We start from the raw sequence: 21790 nt of genomic DNA, 5'->3' as shown, positions 1-21790 counted from the left end.
ATTGCCACTTGAAAGCTATTTTTCTTCCTAAAATAAAATAAATGTCGCGTCGAACCAGAGCCGGAGGAGCAGTCAGAGGGCCTGCGTCTGCACTAACTTCATTTCTTGCGGTATGTACTGGAAGCTTATGGTATCAACCACCTTACATTCACGTAGAATCTTGGTGTGCAGCCATCATATCGCAGCACCACTTGGGAAAACCAATCGTCCTTGGTTGATAACAACACACCTGACGCTAATGGAATTGCGGTCTCAAGCCGGACTGATTCTGCTAATGTTGCTACGGATAGCTTTATCGTAGCCGAATCCGACAGAGTCGATCAAGTTATATCTGTACAAGAAGAAGACAGTCTATCCATAGGACTGAAAAGGGATAGGAGAACAGATGTCCGTGTATCTTCGAAAATTCTGAACTAGGCTAACGTCTCACAAGAGCAGCACCGAATATCACAGCAAACGGCTACGAACAGCTTCGATTGATTCCGACGATTTGGACGCAGATGATGGCGCTCTTGCTGTCGCAAGCAATACTCACAATCAGAGGCGGAACAATAATGTTAGTAGCTCTACTGCCGTAGAACCAGGACCTCTCAAATCGATTGGGGAGTTTATGGACTGTGGAGAGTGTGGTAAAAAGTTCACAGTTGTTTGTATAAGCAAAGTTCCAAAAAAAAACAGGGCTAACATTTAGCAGACAGCATATACCAAAGAACACCCGTCTACATCACAGACGTATTTATGTGTTCAATGTTGTTACGCTCTTGACATCGATCCGTTTGCAAAGATCAAAAAAGTCTCGGCAAAAAAGGTTACAAAAAAGCAGGAGCGAGCTAAAATTATTCATTATGAAGAAAAAAAAGGCGTTCAGACATTGGGAGATATGTGCATCAAGGTGGATGGGTTTAATATTAAAGGCAGAGTTATTGCTGACGTCGGTGTAGTTGATTGGTCAATATATTGAAGATGTAGACCAGCTAAGAGATATAGGAGCAATCAACATGGACAAGGTTTGCAAAATCATTTGCAAGAGTCGGCGATTGTGAGTTCTCAGCTTTGGATGCAATTACTATAATTTTAACAATATCAAGAACACCAGAAACTGCCTCTCTATTTTACTCGGTTGATCGTCACTCACTCGAGATGTGGGATTGCACTAATCTGACGCCAGCATCATTCATGGCCTTGGCAAACCTTTGCCCAAATCTTCAGTACATCCGTCTCGATCTTGTAGGCCAGATGTCTACCGAAGTTATATCTCACTGGTCCAAAATGTTGAAAAAGCTCAAGCGTTTAGAGTTATATGGGCCTTTTCTGGTCAGAAAGGAAGGCTGGATCGAATTCGTTAAAGCTATAGGGAAACAGCTCGAGGGTTTCTTAGTGACACAGTCGCCAAGAATAGATGAAGAAACGGTCGGAGAATTAGTCAAGTGCTGTCCTACTTTGAGGGAAGTGCGCCTCTCTGAAGTCATACTGAATTCTTCCATGATTCGTATGCTTCATCCATTGAGTAATCTCACATCTCTTGATCTTTCGTCTCCTGCAGAATCTCTATCAGATGATACAATCATTGAACTGCTGAAAAAAATTGGCGCAACGTTGGAGACGCTTGTTCTCGCGGACAATTCCAGCCTGACTGATCAAGTTTTACCTGTCATCGCTGAAACATGTCCCAACTTGCGTCGTCTTTCTTTGCGCAATCTTGTGGAACTTACCGACGACGGTGTTGCCGATTTCTTCAAAACTTTGAAGTCCAACAGGCATGTTGGATTTAGTTGGATTGATCTTGAAAAAGGACATGACCTCAAGGATGCTGCTCTTCGAGCGTTGATTGAGCATTCAGGAGAGGCTGTGGAGTGGCTAAGCCTGTTGGGATGGCGAGAAATCACGCTAGAAACACTGAATATGTTGTCTGGTTGCAAAAAACTGAAACATCTCGACGTGGGTTGGTGCCGTACCGTCAATAATTTTTGGGTCAAAGCAATCTTGGATGAATGCGAGTGTATTGAAGAGATTCGAGTGTGGGGTAAGTTTTGCATCCTACTATCATACTTATCTAGGCACTAAGCAGCGCATAGGTTGTAATGAATTGTCGAATGGGATACCAAGAAAGCGGGGTGTTAGAGTTATCGGGATAGAAACGCATTCAATATGAATATTTTGATTAATTTTTTTGTTGCTGGATTTATGATATGTGCCACAGAATCCGGCAATAGGAGTGATTATCGTATGAATACTGTAAGCGAGTATTACCGAGGTTCCGAGATAGTAAAGCGGAGGCGGAGGTCGCCGCTTGGCATGGAAACCGCCAGACTTTTCCGGATCCAAGTTTTTCAAGTTTTTTTTTTTAATTTTTAATTTTTATATTTTCTTCCTTTTTTGTTTTCGTCATATTTTTCTCTCGCCTCCCGTTTTAAAAAAATCCTCCAGTCACCATGATATCTCTATCTAGATCAATTCGCTCAACTCAGGCATTGAGTCCTCTCCGTAACATTGCTGTGGGTCATTCATTAAAGGGTATATGGTTGAGAGTTGCTGAGTGATATTTTACAGAGAACCTCTTCCCCTCTCTTGACTTCTAAACGGTTTAATAGTGGCAAGGTTTCCGGTCCCGTCATTGGGTGGGTAGCTTATGATTGGATGTGGTGGACGGCTATGGCATCAGTTATCTGACTTGAGCGTTTAGTATCGATCTTGGTACAACCAATTCTTGTGTCTCGTGAGTTCTCATCTCACCTATTGGCTTTCCATCAATACTCACAATGCACCAGTATTTGGGAAGGTGGTGCGCCCAAAGTGCTCGAAAATTCTGAAGGTGCTCGAACAACACCCTCGGTTGTCGCTTTCACCAAGGGTAAGCATTGGATTTCCTTTCGCAATTGATGTCAAGAAATGTTTAGGATTGGAGCTGATTAACTTTGTAGATGGCGAACGACTTGTTGGTCAGCCTGCTAGGCGCCAGGCTGTTGTGAATGGCGAAAACACCATTTTTGCTTCTAAACGGTTAGTTCAGCCGTCTCATGAGCCTGACAAAAAACTAAGAAAAAGCTGACTTTATTCAGATTGATTGGTCGGAAATACAAAGACTCGGAGGTGCAAAAGGATATCGGCAATGTTCCTTACAAAATTATTGCTCACACCAACGGTGATGCTTGGGTTGAGGCTCGTGGAGAAAAGTATTCTCCATCTCAGATTGGTGCCTTTGTCGTCAACAAAATGAAAGATACTGCTGCCGCTTATCTGGGCAAACCTGTTAAACATGCTGGTGAGTATATCTAGTCATGTGTATCATTAGGAATCCAGGAAGAACGCTGATCTGGGTATCAGTGATTACCGTTCCTGCTTACTTCAATGATTCCCAGCGACAAGCAACGAAGGATGCTGGATCCATCGCTGGACTTGAAGTCCTCCGTGTCATTAACGAGCCCACTGCTGCTGCTCTTGCCTACGGTCTTGACAAAAACGACTCTGCTGTTATTGCCGTCTATGACTTGGGTGGCGGCACTTTTGATATCTCCATTCTTGAGATGCAAAAGGGCGTCTTTGAGGTCAAATCCACCAATGGTGACACTCATCTTGGTGGAGAGGACTTTGACATCGCTTTGGTCAATCACATCCTGGCTGAATTCAAGAAGGAGACTGGTATCGATGTTTCATCTGATCGAATGGCTATTCAGCGAATCAGGGAGGCTGCGGAAAAAGCCAAGTGCGAATTGTCATCTGCGGGATCTACCGACATTTCTCTTCCTTACATCACTGCGACTCCCGAAGGCCCTCAGCACATCAATTTAAATCTTACCCGTGCTCGATTCGAGTCGATCGTGAAGCCTCTCGTTGATCGAACTATTGATCCTTGCAAAAAAGCTCTTGGCGATGCTGGTGTCAAAGCTTCTGAGATCAACGATGTCATTCTTGTTGGTGGAATGACCCGTATGCCCAGGGTTGTGGACACTGTCAAGACAGTCTTTGGCAAAGAGCCAAGCAAGGGAGTAAATCCCGACGAGGCTGTTGCTATCGGCGCTTCCATTCAGGCTGGTGTCCTCGCTGGTAACGTAACTGACATCCTTCTTCTTGACGTTACTCCCCTTTCTCTTGGTATTGAGACTCTTGGTGGTGTCTTCACCCGTCTCATCAATCGAAACACTACTATCCCTACCAAAAAATCTCAAACTTTCTCTACTGCTGCTGACGGCCAGACCGCTATACAAGTCAAGGTCTATCAAGGCGAGCGAGAGTTGGTTCGTGACAACAAGCTTCTTGGAGACTTCCAACTCACAGGTCTTCCTCCTGCGCCCAAGGGCGTCCCCCAAATCCAGATCTCCTTCGACATTGATGCCGATGGTATCGTCAATGTTTCTGCCATCGACAAGGCCACTAACCGAGAGCAGTCCATGACAATAGCTTCTTCTTCTGGTCTTTCCGACAATGAGATTGAACAGATGGTTGCTGACTCTGAGAAATATGCGGAGGCCGATAAGGCTCGTCGATTGGTCATTGAGGAGGCCAATAAGGGCGAGAGTTTTGTCGCTGACACTGAAAAGTCTATGGCCGAATTTGAGTCTCAGCTCGACGCTGCTGAGAGGGAGAAGGTTAAGAAGCTATTGGGTGAACTTCGGGAGATCGCTGCCAAGGGTGCTGCCGGCGATGCTAGTGTCAAAGCTGAAGACATTCGACAAGTTCTTGATTCTGCCCAGCAAGCTTCCCTCGGTCTCTTCCAAAAGGTGAGCCAAACGGTTGAAAAGATACCAAATTCTAACAAATCATTTAGGTCTACGAGAAGCGAAATGCTGAACGTGACTCAGAGCCAAATGCTGACCGTGACTCGGAGCAAAAAACCCAACAATAAAAAGAGAAGCAATGTTAAATAATGTTGGCATTAGTACATGAAATGTCGGCACATGAACCTATGTGATCTGAATAATGTCCATGACACTGAGCGCATGAACTTGAGTGAGACTGAGTCAATTGTGAGTGGTGTTGTGGACGAGTTACTATGAGCGAAAGGGGTATAAAACCCCCCAGGACTATTGTTTCTCAAGGCACATAGACCAAAGTCTTGACTTTTTTTCTTACCAAGCTTTGAATTTTCTCCGCGTTTTCTAATCAAATTGAATAAGGGCTTCGTATCGTTGCTTCATCATTAAAACTCCAGTCATACCTGTGTTTTCTTTACCTTAACAATTGTTCCTAAGATATCAAAATTTGGATGCATATGCTTTGAGAAAAACCACTACATATATATACAATTACCAACACCATTACTTTACCAAAGTCTCCCAAGACTGCTGCATTTGAAGCTGGTTTTCACTGTACAATATAATGACGGACCCTTGATGTCGTTTTGGAGCCCATGAGCTTCCTACAACAGTCCGTTCACGATCCTCTCTTTCTCTCGGCTGCATAGACTGCTTACACACACTCTCTAACTTTTATATATATATCCCACCGATATTACATTTCAAGCCCCCCAAGACCAAACGATCAATCAACATGCATAACCAAAGTTTAATCTCCAGTGCTCAAGCCCCCCAAGACTGTCACTTCAGCCCAGCAAACCAGATAGAAGCAAATGTCAAGACCCAAAATACGTACTCGAGCCACAGTCCTACTCTGTCTTTTGCTGCCTAAAAGAAAATACAGCATATACATAGTGTTATTATGTATCTGTGTTGCCTTCTGAGCTTTCCGAAAATCCCAAGCCCCTCACATTCCCGAGTCTCACAGAGAAGCCCGCCTTGGAGATTCAGTACAGGTAGACGATTTGATGGGCTTACAGGCGGAACTGTAAGTAGTGGTGATATCCGTGTGAGAGTCTGATGATAATGAATGTTTTTCGCAAGCAAGAGAGGCCTAAGGATGTAACATCCGATGTTTGATCCTCGAAGCGGATCTACAGCCTATCATCGCTGTATATATGTCTATTGAACATGGGCTACGAACAATAAACAATAGAGCACAGCAAGCAATCCTTGTGTTACGACCATGTATACACAACATATATACAGTATGCATTGAATCTCGTGACGACAGCACTACTGTCAGAGAATGAGCCTTAAGTGGCAGATAAGCAGTAATGAATAGCGTATAACCGGTAGCATGACAAAACCCCTCTTTGTACACCATAATATGCATTCCTCACTCACCACTGTTCCATCGTATACACAAAATCGTTCACTCGCAGGAAAGGGAGGCACGCGATGAGCTTGAGGATCGTTCTTTAGAGATGGCAAACCATTTAGCATTAACTTGTATCACAATGAATAACATCATTACTCATGGTACAACACTATCTTCGTATTAAAGATTTGATCCCGTTATATAGATTACATTAGGAAAGATGAAGAACGGGATAAGGCTTTCCAAGGGGCTAGATTACGTGTCATTAAATTAGGCGTGCTAATTATTCGCATGCCTATACATCCTTCCCACGCGCCTATCCATCATTCATTATCAATTCTTAATACTATCAAATCTTTGAGAAATCGTTCTTTTCCATGAAAATGGATAAGTATACTGATGATATTTCTATATAGAACCCCACATAGCAACATCCTAATTCCACATAATGCCGATCGTGGCAACACCATCCTATCATCAAGATAGCTAAAGGCGGCCATGTCCGCTTCAAAGACTCGCAAATGGTACCAAGGAATGAGAAATAGGAACTTTTGTTATTCAATCTATTCTTGTGATTCAAAAGCTATTCACAACTAACCATGTTAACTCCGCAAGAAGCAACTGGTAGAGAGGATCCGGGACGGATACTTTCTATCCAGTCTCACGTCGTCTCTGGTTACGTCGGTGAGCTATGCCTACTGTCTGACCAACATTTGTCTACTAACGATTCCATCAGGTAACAAGGCAGCGACCTTTCCTCTTCAGATGCTGGGATACGATGTAGACGTCATAAACACCGTCCAATTCTCAAATCATACAGGTCAGCTCAGCACAGTCTTGGATTTTGGCTTGGTGCTAATGAGGTTCAGGCTATGGTTTTACTGATGGATACAAGACAAGTCCTGAGCAGATATTGGCTATCTTCAACGGTCTTACTACCAATGGCCTCCTTACACATTCAAAGGTGTTGACAGGATATGTGCCGAGCGCTGAGGCTCTCAAAGTTGTTGCACAGGGTATACAGCGAATGAAGGAGGATAATGAAAAGCTGGTTTATCTACTTGACCGTATGTCTACTTGAATTATCTAATTAAGTTAATCAACCTTACCGATGGGTGCGTAGCTGTGATGGGAGATATAGGGACAGGCCTATATGTGTCAGACGATACTGTTCCGGTTTACAAGGATATGTTGAGTCTGGCGACTATCATCACACCTAATCAATTCGAGGTAGAGTAAGTTCTCATTTTTACTTTTTGACTTGGAGTTTTCCGAGCAAGACTATTGGTTCAACTGACAATTTGCCTTAGACTTCTCTCTGGTATTAACGTTACTTCTCTTGAGTCTTTGCAACAAGCTCTCCGACAGCTGCATACAGCCCACTGTCTGCCACATATTGCCTTTTCCTCAATCCCTTTGCCAACATCTATCGTTGAGCCCTTGTCGCTGCCAGGCCCGCCCCCTTCCTATACAAGACTTCTTCCTGATCCTCTACCCCCATGGTATGACGCTGTTGGGGCATGCTCATCTGAGAACGAGGTTCTTGTGTGCTTTGCTAGCAGTTGGAATGAAGGAGAAATGGAAACATGGGCGTTCGCTCTTCCAACAGTACGCGGATATTTTTCCGGTGTTGGCGATCTGTTTTCAGCGATGGTGCTAGCACATTTCAATCAACATCCATCGACATCTGGAAATTCATCATTAACTTTCGCCGTGTCCAAAGCCTTGTTGACGGTGCAACAGATTCTTCTTCAAACTCATATTCATTCTTTGGCACAAGCAAATGTATTAAGGGCTGCAACACAAAGTCCTTTGCATGGCTCGTCCAATCGTCTGTCTCCTGATTCAGTCATCCCGTCTGACGTTGAGCTTGATTCTATCGAGCCCTCGAATCCGAAAGATCCTAAAAGAAAAGCTAAAAGGATGAGATTGAGAGAGCTAGAGGTCGTGCAACAGCGCGAATTGATAGTAGAAGGAGGAGAAAGCTGGCCAGGTAAAAGACTGGACTGGCGACACATTCTAAGAGATCAGAGCAATGCATAAGGGTGTATGAATGCACACTTTTCCTAGAAAAACATTAAAATCCAGTGCGTTTTAATCTTTTGCAAAATATTGCAGCGTCGTTGACCGAATGTATGTGTACTCGCCCCTGTCTTTAGTCAGACGTCTCTGTGCTACATACATTACTCAAAAGTACCAAGTGTATATACCAAGGAAGGAATCCAAAAAGGCAAAGATGAAGTGTTTGATCAAAGACAAATCACGATCAAGAGTTGATTGCACGAGCAATGGATTTGTGATTGAGATGTATGATACGGTAAACACCAGGATATCTCACTGCGTTTGGGCAGTTGCGTCTGCGATGTATGTAGTAGCAGGTATTATATATTCCTCGATATCAGGGCTATATAGTGCTATGCACTTACACCCTCTATGTCTGCAGCTTCGACGCTCCTGCCTCGGCCAAGATCGTTCGACAAAACATCATACAACTCCATCGTTTCCTCTGGCAGGAAATCACTAACTCCCAAAAATCCTCAACTGTTCAATTCAATAAGAATCACCTTCCTACTCCTGAATACAAAATCGGAGACCAAGTCTAGTTCTCTACCAAAAACATAAACCTACTAGGCTCACTAATTTGGACCATCATTTCTTGGGACTATACAAAATCAAAAAGAAAATATCCTTCCACGCCTACTCACTCAATCTTTCTACTACAATCAAAATCCATGGCATTTTCCACGTCCGTCCTCTCAAATCTTACCTACAAAATGTCAGAATGTATAATTATGTACTGATCATTGGTTTGTACTTTAGCACTCTAAGTGGCTGGTACATGATTATACATTCTGACACAAAAAACAATTGCTAATCAGCACCAGCGTCCGTCACCACCAATAGAAGTAGAAGGAGAAGAAAAGTAGGAGATAAAGGCTATCCTGGATTCAAAGATAGATAGGTGCTTTGTTGAAAGCCGATGGTATTTGACCAAGTACCTGTCAGGATTATGGACAAGGAAAAGATAGTAGAAGACAGCATACTGTGTATACAGAGGAAATGGTATAGCTGGTTGAACTGGAACTTGACTGAAGGCTGTAGAAGCCTCAGACATATAAGGAAGGGTTTTGTGATTGACAGCTCCCTAGAGAATGAATCTTAATAGCTGTCTTCATCTATTTGAGATAGATACTCACAGATAAGTCACTCGTCCCAAGGACTTCCTGGCCAAGCCCAAGATTAACCCTATTCCTGACACCGACCTGATCGACAAGCTCAAGTCTGCAAACATATTCACAAAATAGACCTTAGGAACGCATACAATAATTTCTGCATAGCCGAGGATGTTACGATCCTGCTCCCGAAAGCCTTGAAACCCGATGCAGAGGACGGCGGTGAGAGGTGAAGGTAGAACTCGTGTTATAATCGACGATGATGTTGGACTTAGATGTGCTTGGTAGCGATGAATAAGAATAAAATAGTATGACCTATGAGTGTAACATGTAATTATAGATCCTCTTTGAGGATCTCACAATCTATGAACGTTTCCTATATATCTATTTACCGAACAATGGTTGAATATAAGGTTAAACCTGAATAGAGCAATAAGACAAAAGGCAAAGCTGGCCTATATTGCGACCCTGCGCTGAACAATACGTCAAAGTAGGACAGCGAGTGCAAGGTCATGACATATTTCAATCCTTCCAGCTCGACACCTCCAGCCTGACATTTAATAAATTTCAGACATGATTTTGTGGGTTTTATCAAAATTCTTACAAAACCATGTAAATGAACTCCTATAAACAAATGCATATTTTGCCTATTGGTTCTGGTGGCAAGCAGTACACTAAAAAAAGAATCAATAGACTTGATTTATTTTCTTCTGGCTTCAACTTTTCTAGGCCTTTCCAAAGCCTCCAGTCTCAGTGATAGCGAATTGAAGTCTCTCCCGTAATTGTTCGTATGAAACATAGGTAGGTAGGAGCAGTAAGTTGAAACATGTACTTGCCTGTGGTAGTCCATTATCCTTTCCATACAACTATGTCATGTCAGTAGAATTCAATGCATTTTGTTTAACTTGCTTTTTGAATCTGGAAAGGCTGGGTACCCGAACTGCCCTGTAACTGTTTGAAACCTCCAAGAGGTACTCGCGACGAAGACGTCACAAACATCAAGAAGCGAGATCGCTCTTCTTGAGAAAAGCTTCGCAAAGCACGCCAGAACCATGAAACTTCTGGATCAGACGATTTCCATCCACTTAATCTATAAAAGTATTAGACATCGTTCCTGGTGGCCTAAAGACGCCTCCAAACACTTACTGTGTGGCGTTTTTCAGCTCATCCACATCAATGGTAGTTATACCGGATATCAAAACTTTCATATTTAGCTTCAAATAGTTTCTCGCAGATTGACTCACGCTCCAATTGATCCGGCTCGAAGATTTGAACAAGTTCGCGAGGGATTATGCTGCGGACGAAGCTTAGGATGAAGCGCTGTTGAAAACGGAGTAAACTCACTCGTAAAAACCCTCCAAAAAAGCCTTGATTTGATCTCGAATTGAATGGTCCAACCTATATGAAACCACCAGCCTCACATATTCTTCCTTATTCTCTTCAGTGACTGCAATTTTATCGCCTCCTTCCTTCAGTTCAACTGTCTTCTTTTCTCCGAATTGATCATCTTCAATAGTGAATTCTTGCTACGTCCATTAAATATCAATAAGATCCCATGGATATTAGTTTCGACTACGCTTACGTCTATAACCCCTGTTATGTCATTGTCCAACATCCACTGTAATGACTTATGATACCTGTTCCGTATATTAGTCCACACCGCATTCAGAAGCGTATCACTTACTCGGGGTCAATGCTTTCCAAGTCCCGCATGTCTACAGTCCTTCCAAGTATTTGTTTGTAAAATGCACGGTTGAAGTATGCATCTAAAAGACGCCCACTGAGATTGGATCAGAATGATAGTTATCAATACGTATGCTTTGCTTACTCGTAGACTGCTTTTCTATTTTGGTTGAGAAAGGCTTGAGTTTAGCAAAAAAAACTACACAGTTTGTATAAACATACCCAATGACTCGACCAACAAATTTGAAATATGACAAATGTACATCGTTACTAGTAAAACAATTTCTCAGTGCATGTTTGATTATCATGAGTATCGACTTACATCCAAGAAGTTTTGTTTGGCTGGTAGGTCTGTTTATCGGCTGCACAAGGTTCAAACAGAGCTAATATCAATGAATCAGATTAGTCTAATTGAATTTAGTAAGATGATTTACCGAAATTTGGGTCAAAAATTTGTTGAGCAAGTACGCTATACCATTCTCGTGTGACTCCGCCAGCATCAACCCCGTCTTCGTGGCGAAATTTGACGCTGAGCTTTCCATATTTAAGCTCTTCCCCATTCCACCGCTGCAGAGCAAGGAAAGAGTCTTCAAAGACATATTGACGACGGATGTTGAGGTGAAGGGTCCCTGCCGGTATTTCCGTTGGTTTTTTTCGTTTTAGTTTTTGGAAGAACCAAGTCCGTTTATTGTCGAATTCGAGTACTCGAGGATTTCGAATAAGCAACGAAAAAGACCCACTGAGCAAAGAGGGGTTGTTGCGAACGATAGTGTTGAGTACTTTGCGATGTGTTGTTGTAAAAGTCACAAAAAAGTCAGAAGTATCGGAAGCTGGGCGTTCATGAGGTGAGCGTGCATCAACAAGCAAGGAGCTTCGGTATTTGGATACCACCATTAGTGCCTCCACTAGGGGTAATAGAACAGTGGCGATTTGCTCTGTTGTCCCTTTCTCTTCAACTACTGTCAAACACTGACTAAGTTGATTCCATAAGGCTTCAAAATTGAAAGACTCCAAAATTCGCGCAACAGTTTCTTCCTCCCTCGTCATCGTTTCCGCCGGAGGATCGGGATCAACTTTGTTGAGATGGAGATAATCAATAGTCTTCAGCAGGCGCAACAATTGAGCTTGGGAAGAAGTTGGAGGTGAGAATTTTTCTAAAGTCAGTGATCCAACCTCTTCCATTGAGCTAGATAGAGCAGGAACCAGTCCTGCAAGCTGATCATGAACCAATGTTCCAAGATCCTTACATCGTACACTCAACTCCTGCAGTATTATGTTCTTTGCCTCAGGAAGACAAGATAGATTTTGCATTGTGCCCAATGTCTGACTGAAAGTGCGACTAGTGCACTCACCAGATGTCAGACAGTTGACGATGAGGCGAAGCACGGTGGAAGGAATAACAGGCATCAGTTTCCTAATCATAGTGTTTGTTGCAAAATTAGGGATATCGGAGGTATCTTGTTGAGGATCTATGGAACGTTCCTCCATAGTCACTTGGTCCGATTTTTGTGATTCATTCTTTGTCAATTTGTGTTCGGCCAAAGGTTTGGTAATAGTCAAGAGGAGTGCTGTGACGGTCTCCATCATACCAGGCGTCTTGGCAAGCAACGGTCTGTCTAACAGTCCCAGAAGAATTACTATGGGAAATTTTGTTTGAAGCAAGGCCTTGTCTTTTGCTTTTCCTTTCTTTGAAGAATGTTTGCGCAAACCTGCCGATTGCTCATGTTCAACCAGGAAATAAATTGCAGCACTTGTGTTAGAATTAACAATATATGCCAAAGCCTCGAATGAGCGCTGGGCAATGAAAGTCGGGATGTGTTCGTTTTGCAGGTGACTGAATAGACCAGAAAGTACTATTGCAGAAGATGATTCTGCCAATTTACCTTTTGGTGTAGCCTTAGGCGTGGATGTTGTGGAAGATCCACGGAGTGACATTTGCTGAAAGCTCTTATCAACCGCTGGCAAGTCGCCGGAGCCATCATGTACTACAGATATCAAAAGATCCAGAAGATCATTGCGAGTTGTTGTGTTTTCGCACAAATTAACCAAAACTCTGAACAGGTACGACTTCCTGAGAGCATGTGGCAAGAACAGTAACCGCACCAAGATTGCAATACCTGACTTTTCCAAGAGCTGGATCGCTTCTCGATGGTGATGTGTACTTGATTTGGCAACAAAGGTTTGGTGAGCTCTCCCTGAGGCGGCTTCCGGAGGGTTATCTGCGGACGTATCGTTAAGGTCGTTATCGTCATTCCTAGTAGTGATTGACTGAGACATTTCGTTGGAAACCTGATTTGAGCTAGCAAGCGATTGCGATTGACGACGGGCGTTCTCCATTGCCTCTTGCATAATGACCTCCGCCCGTATCTCGGGAGGAAGTGCATTGAGGAACTCAGGATTGAGTTGTGTAGACGTCTCTGGGACGTTAGTTGAGGCAGATTGTCGATGCCTCCCCTGCTCTCGCAGATGCTGCTCCACAACATCAGCGCGCATGTCATCTGGAAGAGCTTCCAAGAACTCGAGGTCAATACCAGCGTCGGTGATGTCGACTTCGCGCCCGTGTATGGCAATCAAGGTCCGTGAACCTGAGTTACCAGGCATGACCTCGGAGCCAGTCGCCTCTATCTCTTCGGTCTCGGAGACACTAGGATTTGAGAAGGGAGCTTCTACAACCACAAATTAATGTTGAAAAGACAAAATTAACAATGAACAAACCTCTCATCTCTACATCTTCGTCATCCCGTTCAACGACAATTTGAGGGTTTTGACCTTCATCACCCTGAGAGGTTTCTTGCATGTTTATTGCAATTTGCTGAGGACTTCTGTTTGCTGTGAATGTCTGCCTCTCCTCTTTTATGCGACGTTGAGCTTCAGGCATGAGCTTGTTTATTATATGGATAACAAGGCGAGTGATTGCTTCATTACGAGACGACGGAAGCATTGAAAATTCTTCTGACCACCTCTGTAAGGTAGACATTGGTGCAAAATCGGAGGAGGCACTCAGGGATGGCGTTGTTTGGCGAGAATGGGGCTCGAGAGGAAACATACTTCCATTGATGGAGACATTGACCAATCCGTTATGGTCACGAGTGAAGGCAATATGCGTAGCGTCGGCGTTTAGTAGGTTACGGTTGGCGACAAGGCTCTCCAAAACATGAATGGCATCAGATCCTCCCATGTTTTCAATTGCTGAAAGTAGATCGTTGATATTTCCACCGGGGGCACGAGGAAGGTTTCGGATTGACAAAGCTGATGTGAAGGAACCAGCCAAAAGCGGATGGGAGGCCAGCACTCGGCTTGTGCTGGTCATCTGTGGCCTTATCAGTGCTTCATCTGCTAACAAAAACATCAGTGATCCAACTCCAATAGCATCCTTCCAGTATATGTCATACCTGAGCGTAATCTACTGTTTTCAATGGAGGTTTGAAAACGGTTTCCAGCTCCATTTGTTTGACCCCATCCCCATGCACCGATGGCCTCGAAGGTAGTCGGTTCAGAAACTGGTTCCATGAGATAGGCCTCGTCGTAACTGCGATTATTTGTGAGATCTTCAGCGGATTATAATTGAAAACACACATACTCTTCGGCCGCATCAAATTCATCCATCAGTGTTTCAAAGTCTCCTTCTAACATTTCTACACGGTTTTTGCTCTCATCAGTACATATTCAAACTTGCAGAGCCAAAGTCTCGACGATTGAGCAATTGAGCACAGACCTTCAGCAGCTATTTCCATCTCTTCCTCATCCACGCTACCTTCCTCTTCTTCCTCTTCCGTCCCGTATGAAACATTAGCATTGGACTCGTCCTAAAACCCGGTGTCAGCTATATTGAAGAAATAGTTATCCACACTCGCCTCCCAAATTTCGCCACCCTCATCTGCTGATCCCAACACAACTTCAGGTTCAATATCTGCATCACTTTCAAGAACGTCTTCTTCCTCGTTGAGTTCGTCCACCTTCTCAATGTTAGTTTAATAATAAAAAATTGTGGACTAAAAAAGTCAAATAATGAATTATTCACCCAATCATCATGACCTAGTACTGAGGTCATAGACTCATCTTCAGAGGTCTGAGTGAGTGTTCCGTCTTCATCGCCCTAAAAATCATATTGTATTAACGTTAACCCATCATTGTGTAAATTGGACACTAACAGTTAGATCATCGCCCATATCCTTCGCAAAATTAGTCACGTAAATCGCTTTTTGGACGTACCATCTCGTCTTCCTCATCTTCCTCGTCCATCTCGTCTTCTTCATCATCTGCCAACTCACCACCAATCCTTCAACCTAGTCGGCAAGTACACACATAGTGTTGAATCAATTTACTCACATTCCTAGTGCTGAATTCCTATACAAATCAGGAGCTGCCTGTTCGTCCTCTAACATGTCAACATCAGATTCTGACTCTGTCTCAGATTGGCTTGTAGTATTCTGATCTCCATCAGACGCATGCCTTTGATCATCTTCTTCATTTCGGTCTTTGTTTTTGCCCCATTTAACTGATAATTTAGACCTGCAAAAGATGATTAAAAGTGACTAGATAAATTATGTTCAGCTCAATTATATACTCACAAATGTTCTAGAGCTCGAAGCAGATTGACCAAGACATTTCGTATGTCCGGAAAGTTGAGATCCACATCTCCTAAAGCATTAGTCAAAAGGCCAACAAAATTTTTTTCCAACATGGTCTTAGCCATATGAAGCCCAGAATTGCTGACTTGTCTTGATGGCGTGAATGGTCGTGCCATCAATAGTCGATATACAAGCTCTCCAAGAGACCATAAACGGCCATAACGCGCGTTGTTATCTGTTATAATACTGGTGTCTCGTATAGCCTTGGCGATGGCGTCAAGGACTGTTTTTCTGATAAAAACAATCTCTTCTGGTACTTCCTTGTTTCCCGGACTGGAGGCCAAATCGGAACACAATGCAACGATCATGGCAGTGGCCCGGGATGAGATAATGAATCTTCTTGATGAAAGAGTGTTGTTGTTGACGCCAATAGGGGACGTTACATCAGGGTGCAACAAAACAGGACATACTAACTCGTTAAGGAGCGCTGCAATGCCACCTCTTGGCTTAAGTATGCCAGAATAGACATTTTGTTTCAAGTGGTTCAAAAAAACTTTTTTAGCAGATAGATAAGAGCCCAAAAGTTCCGTCAACATGCACATGAGCAACGATGAATAGGCATGTGCGTCTTTGTTTTCTACAGAAACAGAGTGGTCATCTTCGGATGACTCATCCAGTGCAATCTGCAGGGCTTTGGAAACATCCGACAACAGTACCTCCAGAATAGCCTCACACGGTGCAGTAATAGATGAAGGTCTCTTCTCGTTGCAGTCATTACTAATGAATCCCTCAACCTCAGATCTAGCTCGTATGTGGTAAACAGATTGAGGTGGCGTCGGGTCGACAAGAGTGCATTCTTTCTCCACAGCGCGCACAAAACATGCCGGCTCTCGCAGCGCCGCTTGACGAAGTTGCCGGATAAAGTGCTGAATATCAACGACTTTGCCTCGGCCGGAAGACAGCCAATTGCTGATTTCGCCACGCATGATGTCTATCAATGTAATTTCATCATCCAAAAGATGGCGGAGAATCATGATAAGAAGAGCGTGGCATCCCGATACTTTATCAGAAATCTTCTTGAATGGTGTCAAGCAGTTAATGACGATACTTGCGGGTGAGTTTAGTAGTTGTGTAGTACGCGAGAGCAAAACCAGAAGGCGAAGTGAAGCAACAAGTTCTTCGCGAGAGACATCATTCGATGAGATCAGCCTCATACACAAGTCAGAAAGACGTGATCTTGCAGTGTTAAGCGTAGTAGATGTCGAAACTACCGGCTTGTCGTCATTATCTCCCAGTTTTACCTTGGTGACTACCATATATGATCCAAAAACAGTTTCGCCAAGCAACATCAACGCCGACAACCATCTAGGCCTAGGAACTTTTTCAAGGGGTAAAGACATGAACACTACAGATAAACTTTCCAACAACCGCCCGTCCAGAAAGGGAGCTTCACTAGCGCGAAGAACAACTGATGCGAGACGAAGACGAGCAGAAACTACCTGCTCATTATGATCTTGGTAGATTTGGCAGACATCAAGAACTCGATCTATCATAAAGGTCGCGCCCTCAGGACCTGTAGGTAGACATGGAAGAATATTGATTGCTAAATCTTCAGCATGATCAACAATAACCAACGCGCGTGGCGCCATATCTTTGTGATATTCGTCGCGTAAAGCCTGCAAGCTCTTTCTAACAGAATCCTCAGGATCCTCGATATTGATTTCTGTTTCGATCACATCCACTCTGTCAGCAGTTGGAGAGGGCTCTTCTCTTGGGGAGGGCTCTTCTCTAACTGCTCCTGTTATGCTTGTAGCTTCTCTCTCTTCAGATGTGGTATTACGGATAACATCTTCTCCAAAGTCATGAGGCATGACGAGTAGTAAATCGGCTGCGGCTGAAACATTGTTGCGAGTGCGTACTAGTGCCTGTTCCGCATCTTGTTGAGGGAATCCCATGTCCACAAGTTGATTGACTAGAGAAGGCTCTGCAGTCACGACAGCAGGCCGCATGATAGGCTGCAAAGTTTGAGAATTGATTTCAGAATCAACGCGAAGGTTTTCTTCATCTTTTCCTTGCATTAGAGTGGAATAGCAATGTATGGCAGTTTTGACGACATGCAAAGGACATTGTAAAAGCCAAGATGCTTGCCAGATTTGACGAGCAATGGGAAAAAATGAAAGACGAAGTCTCCTGAGTAGCGCCTTTGAATCAAATAACGTTTTGGAATTTCCAGGTTGAGGCATTTCCAGCGCTTGCGTTTCCGGACTTTCTAATAGAGCCTTAGGAGTAACGAAGGCACTAAGCACGAAAAGCATTGACTCCAAAGCTGCAATAGCTGTTTGGTAGTCGTCTTCTTGCTTGTCATTTCGTTCGTCGGCTGCGATGGCTGTGACCTCATCCATCTTAGAAACAAGGCGCTGTGATAAGGCCAGACAAGCCTCAATACCACCATGCTCTTTGAAAGCAAGGAGGAGACCTGTGTTCAAATGCCCGTTGATTCCTTTTCCTGCAAATGAGCATAAGCTGACAGAACTGAATTTCAAAAATTTCACAATATACATACCATCAAATAAAACAGACATCATTGTTCCAAGAGCGAAAGCATCCAACGTGCAATGTTGGTCAGATAGTTCGCGACATTCTGCAGTTTGTATTAATCCAATACTAAGAGGTATTCGTGTGGAACACTTGCCTTGTAGATGATCAGTGAGTATTGCTGCAATGCATTTTGATAATACTGTTACTTGCTCTTGATGAGATTGATCGCGATTTCGTTTTGAGAACATGAGTCGTGAGAGACCTGGATCCATCATAAGCTACATCTCGCTATCTTTGGCATGATAAACCCACATTTGAAAGTCTTTGTCAGAATGGCATGCGATCTTGTAGCAAGATACCTGGCGCCATATTCTTTCATCTGTTCTGACATTTTTGATGGATTTTGACTGATGTCTCCCAAACTTTGTTTAGATGGTTTATTCGCCACATGAAAGCGGAAACATATTCTATGCATCTTGCCAAGATCTTGAATGAATGAGAGGTCTTCGGATAAATTGAATGCTTTTATGGCCGAAGTGATGGTACGAGCGTTGGCGAATGAAAGGGCAAACAGAGCATCTCCGAGAAAAGTGAGACGGACTGCTATTCCATGAAGATTTCGGAACTGTTGCTGAAGATCCTTGTCAGCAGAACCATCACGGATCATATTCCATCTTTTAAGAGCATTGTTGTCTTGCCACAGATCAGAACACTGAATCATAGAATTCCTAATAGATTGCACCACTTTCTCGATGAGCTGCACGTGACAAAATTCAATAGAATGTTTCATGAGGTGTGCGAGCGATGCAGCAGCTTCTGTGGTGCCAAATCGAATAGGCCAACAAGGCGAGTCTGTCATGGCAAGCAGAAGGTCAATTCCACCCATATTCACAAACTCCTTGATCACAATCGGATTGCGCAAAAGACTACCTAACAGCTATCAATCAAATCAGTATATAGCTTGCGTCTAGATATCTGGTTAAATACCTTAAAAACCCTCGTGAAAGCGGAAAGACATTTGTTGGAAGGCGATACCTTAACGGGTTGAGTCTCCAAGCAAGGAACGAGCTGACAAGACATTTCCTCTATAATGTAATCCAACCTTTCTTCTTCTGAGGGTTCAAATTGTAATCCCATATCAATTGCTTGTTGTAATAACTTTCGAACAGCTTCTAATATGACTGGCCGTAAAGAAGGATGATGCCGTGCTAATTCGTCTAGAGACAGTCCTGATTGTCTGGCGCTATCTCGCTCGCTAGAATTATGATCATGATAGGGTGTCAAAACTGTGTCGACAAGGTTCATTATTACATTTGGGTGGGCAATAGTGAAATCAAGACCAGCTTGGTTGAGACAGACAGCCCCAATGGCATTGGAAATGGCGGTATGAACCTAGATGTTTGTTAGCGAAGTTTTCAGAGATATGAAACTTGACCGACTTCGCTGGAAGATGGTATACCCTGCTCTAACTGCGCATAGAGAGTTTGAGGAAGACGCATCTCTTGTAAAATGGATAGTGATGTTGGCTCATTATGAACGAAGGTTGCCATGGTATTTATGGCTGCATATATGATCAAACAAGCAATGTCATAAATTGCCCATTCCACTCACCTAATGCATAGACTCGAGGTCCAAATTTGGATGGATTTTGAAAGATGGTCCCAAGAGATTTTGGCAAATCTGTGTCTACAAGGTTTCGAAGTCCTTCTGTACCGCCAGAAGCTTGCATAAGGCGCTGAAGCGAACGTATCACACTTCTCAGAGGATTGTTGACATAAGTAACAATGGTATCTGACGTTCAGCAAGGACACGATCCATATGTACCTACCATCTGATAAAATTTCTGAGACAGGAGGGTCATTTGAATTCAAGCGAATATTAAGCTCAACCTAGGAATGATTATTGATGTGTCAAATTAAAGAGACTAATAAATGGTCTCACTTTTACCCTTTGCACCAGTTTGTTCACACCATCCATACTGCTGAAGTTTGACAAACCTTGGGGATTAGAAAATATGATAGAATCTATAAGACCAGTTGCACGAGGTATACACTGAATGAATACATCAGCAGAAGGAACAAAGAATTGACCCTTGACTTACAACTTCCCGTCGATCTCCTGTAGTATGTAACATATCTAAAAGCAAACGCAATATACCTGCGCCCATCAGCATGTTGCTGTGCGATGGTGAGGTCGCGATAAACGCAATGAGCGCCATAGCAGAGTCTATCAGTTCAAAAGGTACAGCTTCTACGTTTTATCAGTCGTGCTCGTCAACCGTTCCACATACCTCCTTCGATTAAACGTTTGATCATTTTTCGGAAAAATGTTATCATAATGCCGTGATTAACATTAGCGCTAACCGAGGTCATCACCTCCGCCATTTTTGCGGTATGATGAGCGCAAGCACATAGAGCCAACAGAGCGCCTAGAGTCACTTCGTCGCCAACATCATCGCTGGCACGTAGCAAATCAGCGAGCTCAGATACTAGCTCAGGCTCGTATAGAAAGAGGTCTGATTGGGCAGCGTCTTCCGACGAGATGTATACTGTAGCATTAGTTAGATTGAAGATACATGAATCAAGTGACTTGCCATATGTTGTAAGTGCCAATAAACGAATAGTCAAAAGCTGTCGTCTTGTTTGACGTTTTTCAGTCATGAGTACCAGACGCAGTCGGTTTAACGACACGAATTGTTCATCCAAAGGTACATGATTCTTCTCTGCAAGTGCTGTTAGGTGGTCAATGAAATTATCTTTAAAGGCGGATACGTCTCCAAGATTTAACACGGATGGACCCTGCTGTGAGTGTGTATGAGTGTTTTGTTTCACTGATGGAGTACTACTTTTCCCATATGCTGTGGGACGCTGTCTAGTTGGTGTCTCCAACACGCCTGTGCCCGACATCTTGACTGGCGATTTTTCTGGTGAGATTTCAGGAATTGACTTGGTGGGATAGAAATATATCTGTACGTGCTTCAATTGTTCAGGAATGGTGATTTCCTCGTTTGAGGCCAAAGTGGACAAATCAAGACCAACATGAACGAGGCTCTCCCATCCCCGACTGAGAACAGTAAGCCGATGGAGAATTACCTGCTTGTAAGGGGACTCGATAGGCGTGGAAATAGCATATTGCTGAGAAGGTCGAAGAAGAACAAAAATGCACGCTTGAAGGACTTCGAGATCGTTTGTGAGAAGAAGGTCAGAAAGTCTCTGTTGGCGACCAATCATCAGTGGTGGCAAAGAGACATCAGCGTACCTACATCATAAGAGTTAAACAACTTCCTGTTTGTGCAATTCTCCAAAAGTAACCTTTGAAATCTCAAAATTTGAAGTAATAATTTCTTGGTTTTGGGTGTGAAGTCGTTGGCTTGTAGTTTAGTGAGATCGTAGCTTTGAAGTATATCGGCGAGAAGGTTATCAAACCGATCAAGTACTAATATCCAGGCATGCAGATCACCTCTAGGGTATCTCCAAATTTGAATCTCATCAAGGATGGTGGCCAAGTCATCGTCAGACGCTTCTAGTAAACGCTTGATGAAAGTTGCTACATCAGTTGGCTACATGAATTTGTTTCAGCTCAAAAAACAATAGTTATACAACATACAGGAGGTGTTTGTTTTTTTGCGGATTTCTTGACCTTCATGTTACAAGGTCGAGAGACGAAGATAAGAGAAGAAGAAAATCCGGATTATAAAAGGTTACAATTTAG

General features: G+C 43.3%; 4 protein-coding genes across 4 annotated transcripts; 3 read left to right on the top strand and 1 right to left on the bottom strand.

Annotated features, from left to right (window-relative positions):
- Positions 1-41: 41 nt before the first annotated feature.
- Positions 42-2152, top strand: L203_102741 (uncharacterized protein; the record flags this gene model as incomplete). Its single annotated transcript, XM_066212161.1, has 7 exons — positions 42-110; positions 157-387; positions 434-646; positions 695-892; positions 942-1039; positions 1089-2023; positions 2076-2152. The coding sequence occupies 7 exons, from the start codon at positions 42-44 to the stop codon at positions 2150-2152; spliced, it is 1821 nt and encodes a 606-aa protein (XP_066068258.1).
- Positions 2153-2432: 280 nt separating this feature from the next.
- Positions 2433-4843, top strand: L203_102740 (chaperone DnaK; the record flags this gene model as incomplete). Its single annotated transcript, XM_066212160.1, has 9 exons — positions 2433-2495; positions 2551-2618; positions 2684-2716; positions 2769-2851; positions 2922-3000; positions 3060-3262; positions 3325-4235; positions 4296-4718; positions 4766-4843. 9 exons carry the CDS (start codon positions 2433-2435, stop codon positions 4841-4843), a joined length of 1941 nt encoding a protein of 646 aa, XP_066068257.1.
- A 1870-nt stretch (positions 4844-6713) lies between these two features.
- Positions 6714-8391, top strand: L203_102739 (pyridoxal kinase; the record flags this gene model as incomplete). The annotated part of the gene is made up of 7 exons (XM_066212159.1): positions 6714-6798; positions 6851-6934; positions 6984-7181; positions 7238-7349; positions 7425-8082; positions 8185-8201; positions 8274-8391. 7 exons carry the CDS (start codon positions 6714-6716, stop codon positions 8389-8391), a joined length of 1272 nt encoding a protein of 423 aa, XP_066068256.1.
- A 598-nt stretch (positions 8392-8989) lies between these two features.
- L203_102738 (uncharacterized protein) lies at positions 8990-21724 on the bottom strand (the record flags this gene model as incomplete). Its single annotated transcript, XM_066212158.1, has 38 exons — positions 8990-9113; positions 9159-9259; positions 9312-9377; positions 9437-9444; positions 10120-10153; positions 10197-10377; positions 10434-10488; positions 10532-10581; positions 10632-10813; positions 10870-10924; positions 10972-11067; positions 11116-11130; positions 11193-11240; positions 11293-11353; positions 11405-13636; positions 13686-14306; positions 14363-14499; positions 14551-14605; positions 14686-14776; positions 14825-14926; positions 14992-15066; positions 15122-15168; positions 15242-15249; positions 15300-15482; positions 15542-18047; positions 18105-18182; positions 18234-18341; positions 18392-19016; positions 19067-19471; positions 19519-19640; positions 19691-19814; positions 19876-19968; positions 20021-20131; positions 20181-20326; positions 20370-20627; positions 20673-21291; positions 21342-21638; positions 21686-21724. The coding sequence occupies 38 exons, from the start codon at positions 21722-21724 to the stop codon at positions 8990-8992; spliced, it is 10158 nt and encodes a 3385-aa protein (XP_066068255.1).
- Between the last annotated feature and the right edge of the window lie 66 nt (positions 21725-21790).

The sequence above is a fragment of the Cryptococcus depauperatus genome, chromosome 3 (genome assembly GCF_001720195.1).
Source record: "Cryptococcus depauperatus CBS 7841 chromosome 3, complete sequence".
NCBI classification, from domain to species: Eukaryota; Fungi; Basidiomycota; class Tremellomycetes; order Tremellales; family Cryptococcaceae; genus Cryptococcus; species Cryptococcus depauperatus.
Note: the sequence above shows the minus strand (reverse complement) of the source record. Positions and strands in the feature narration are given on the sequence as shown.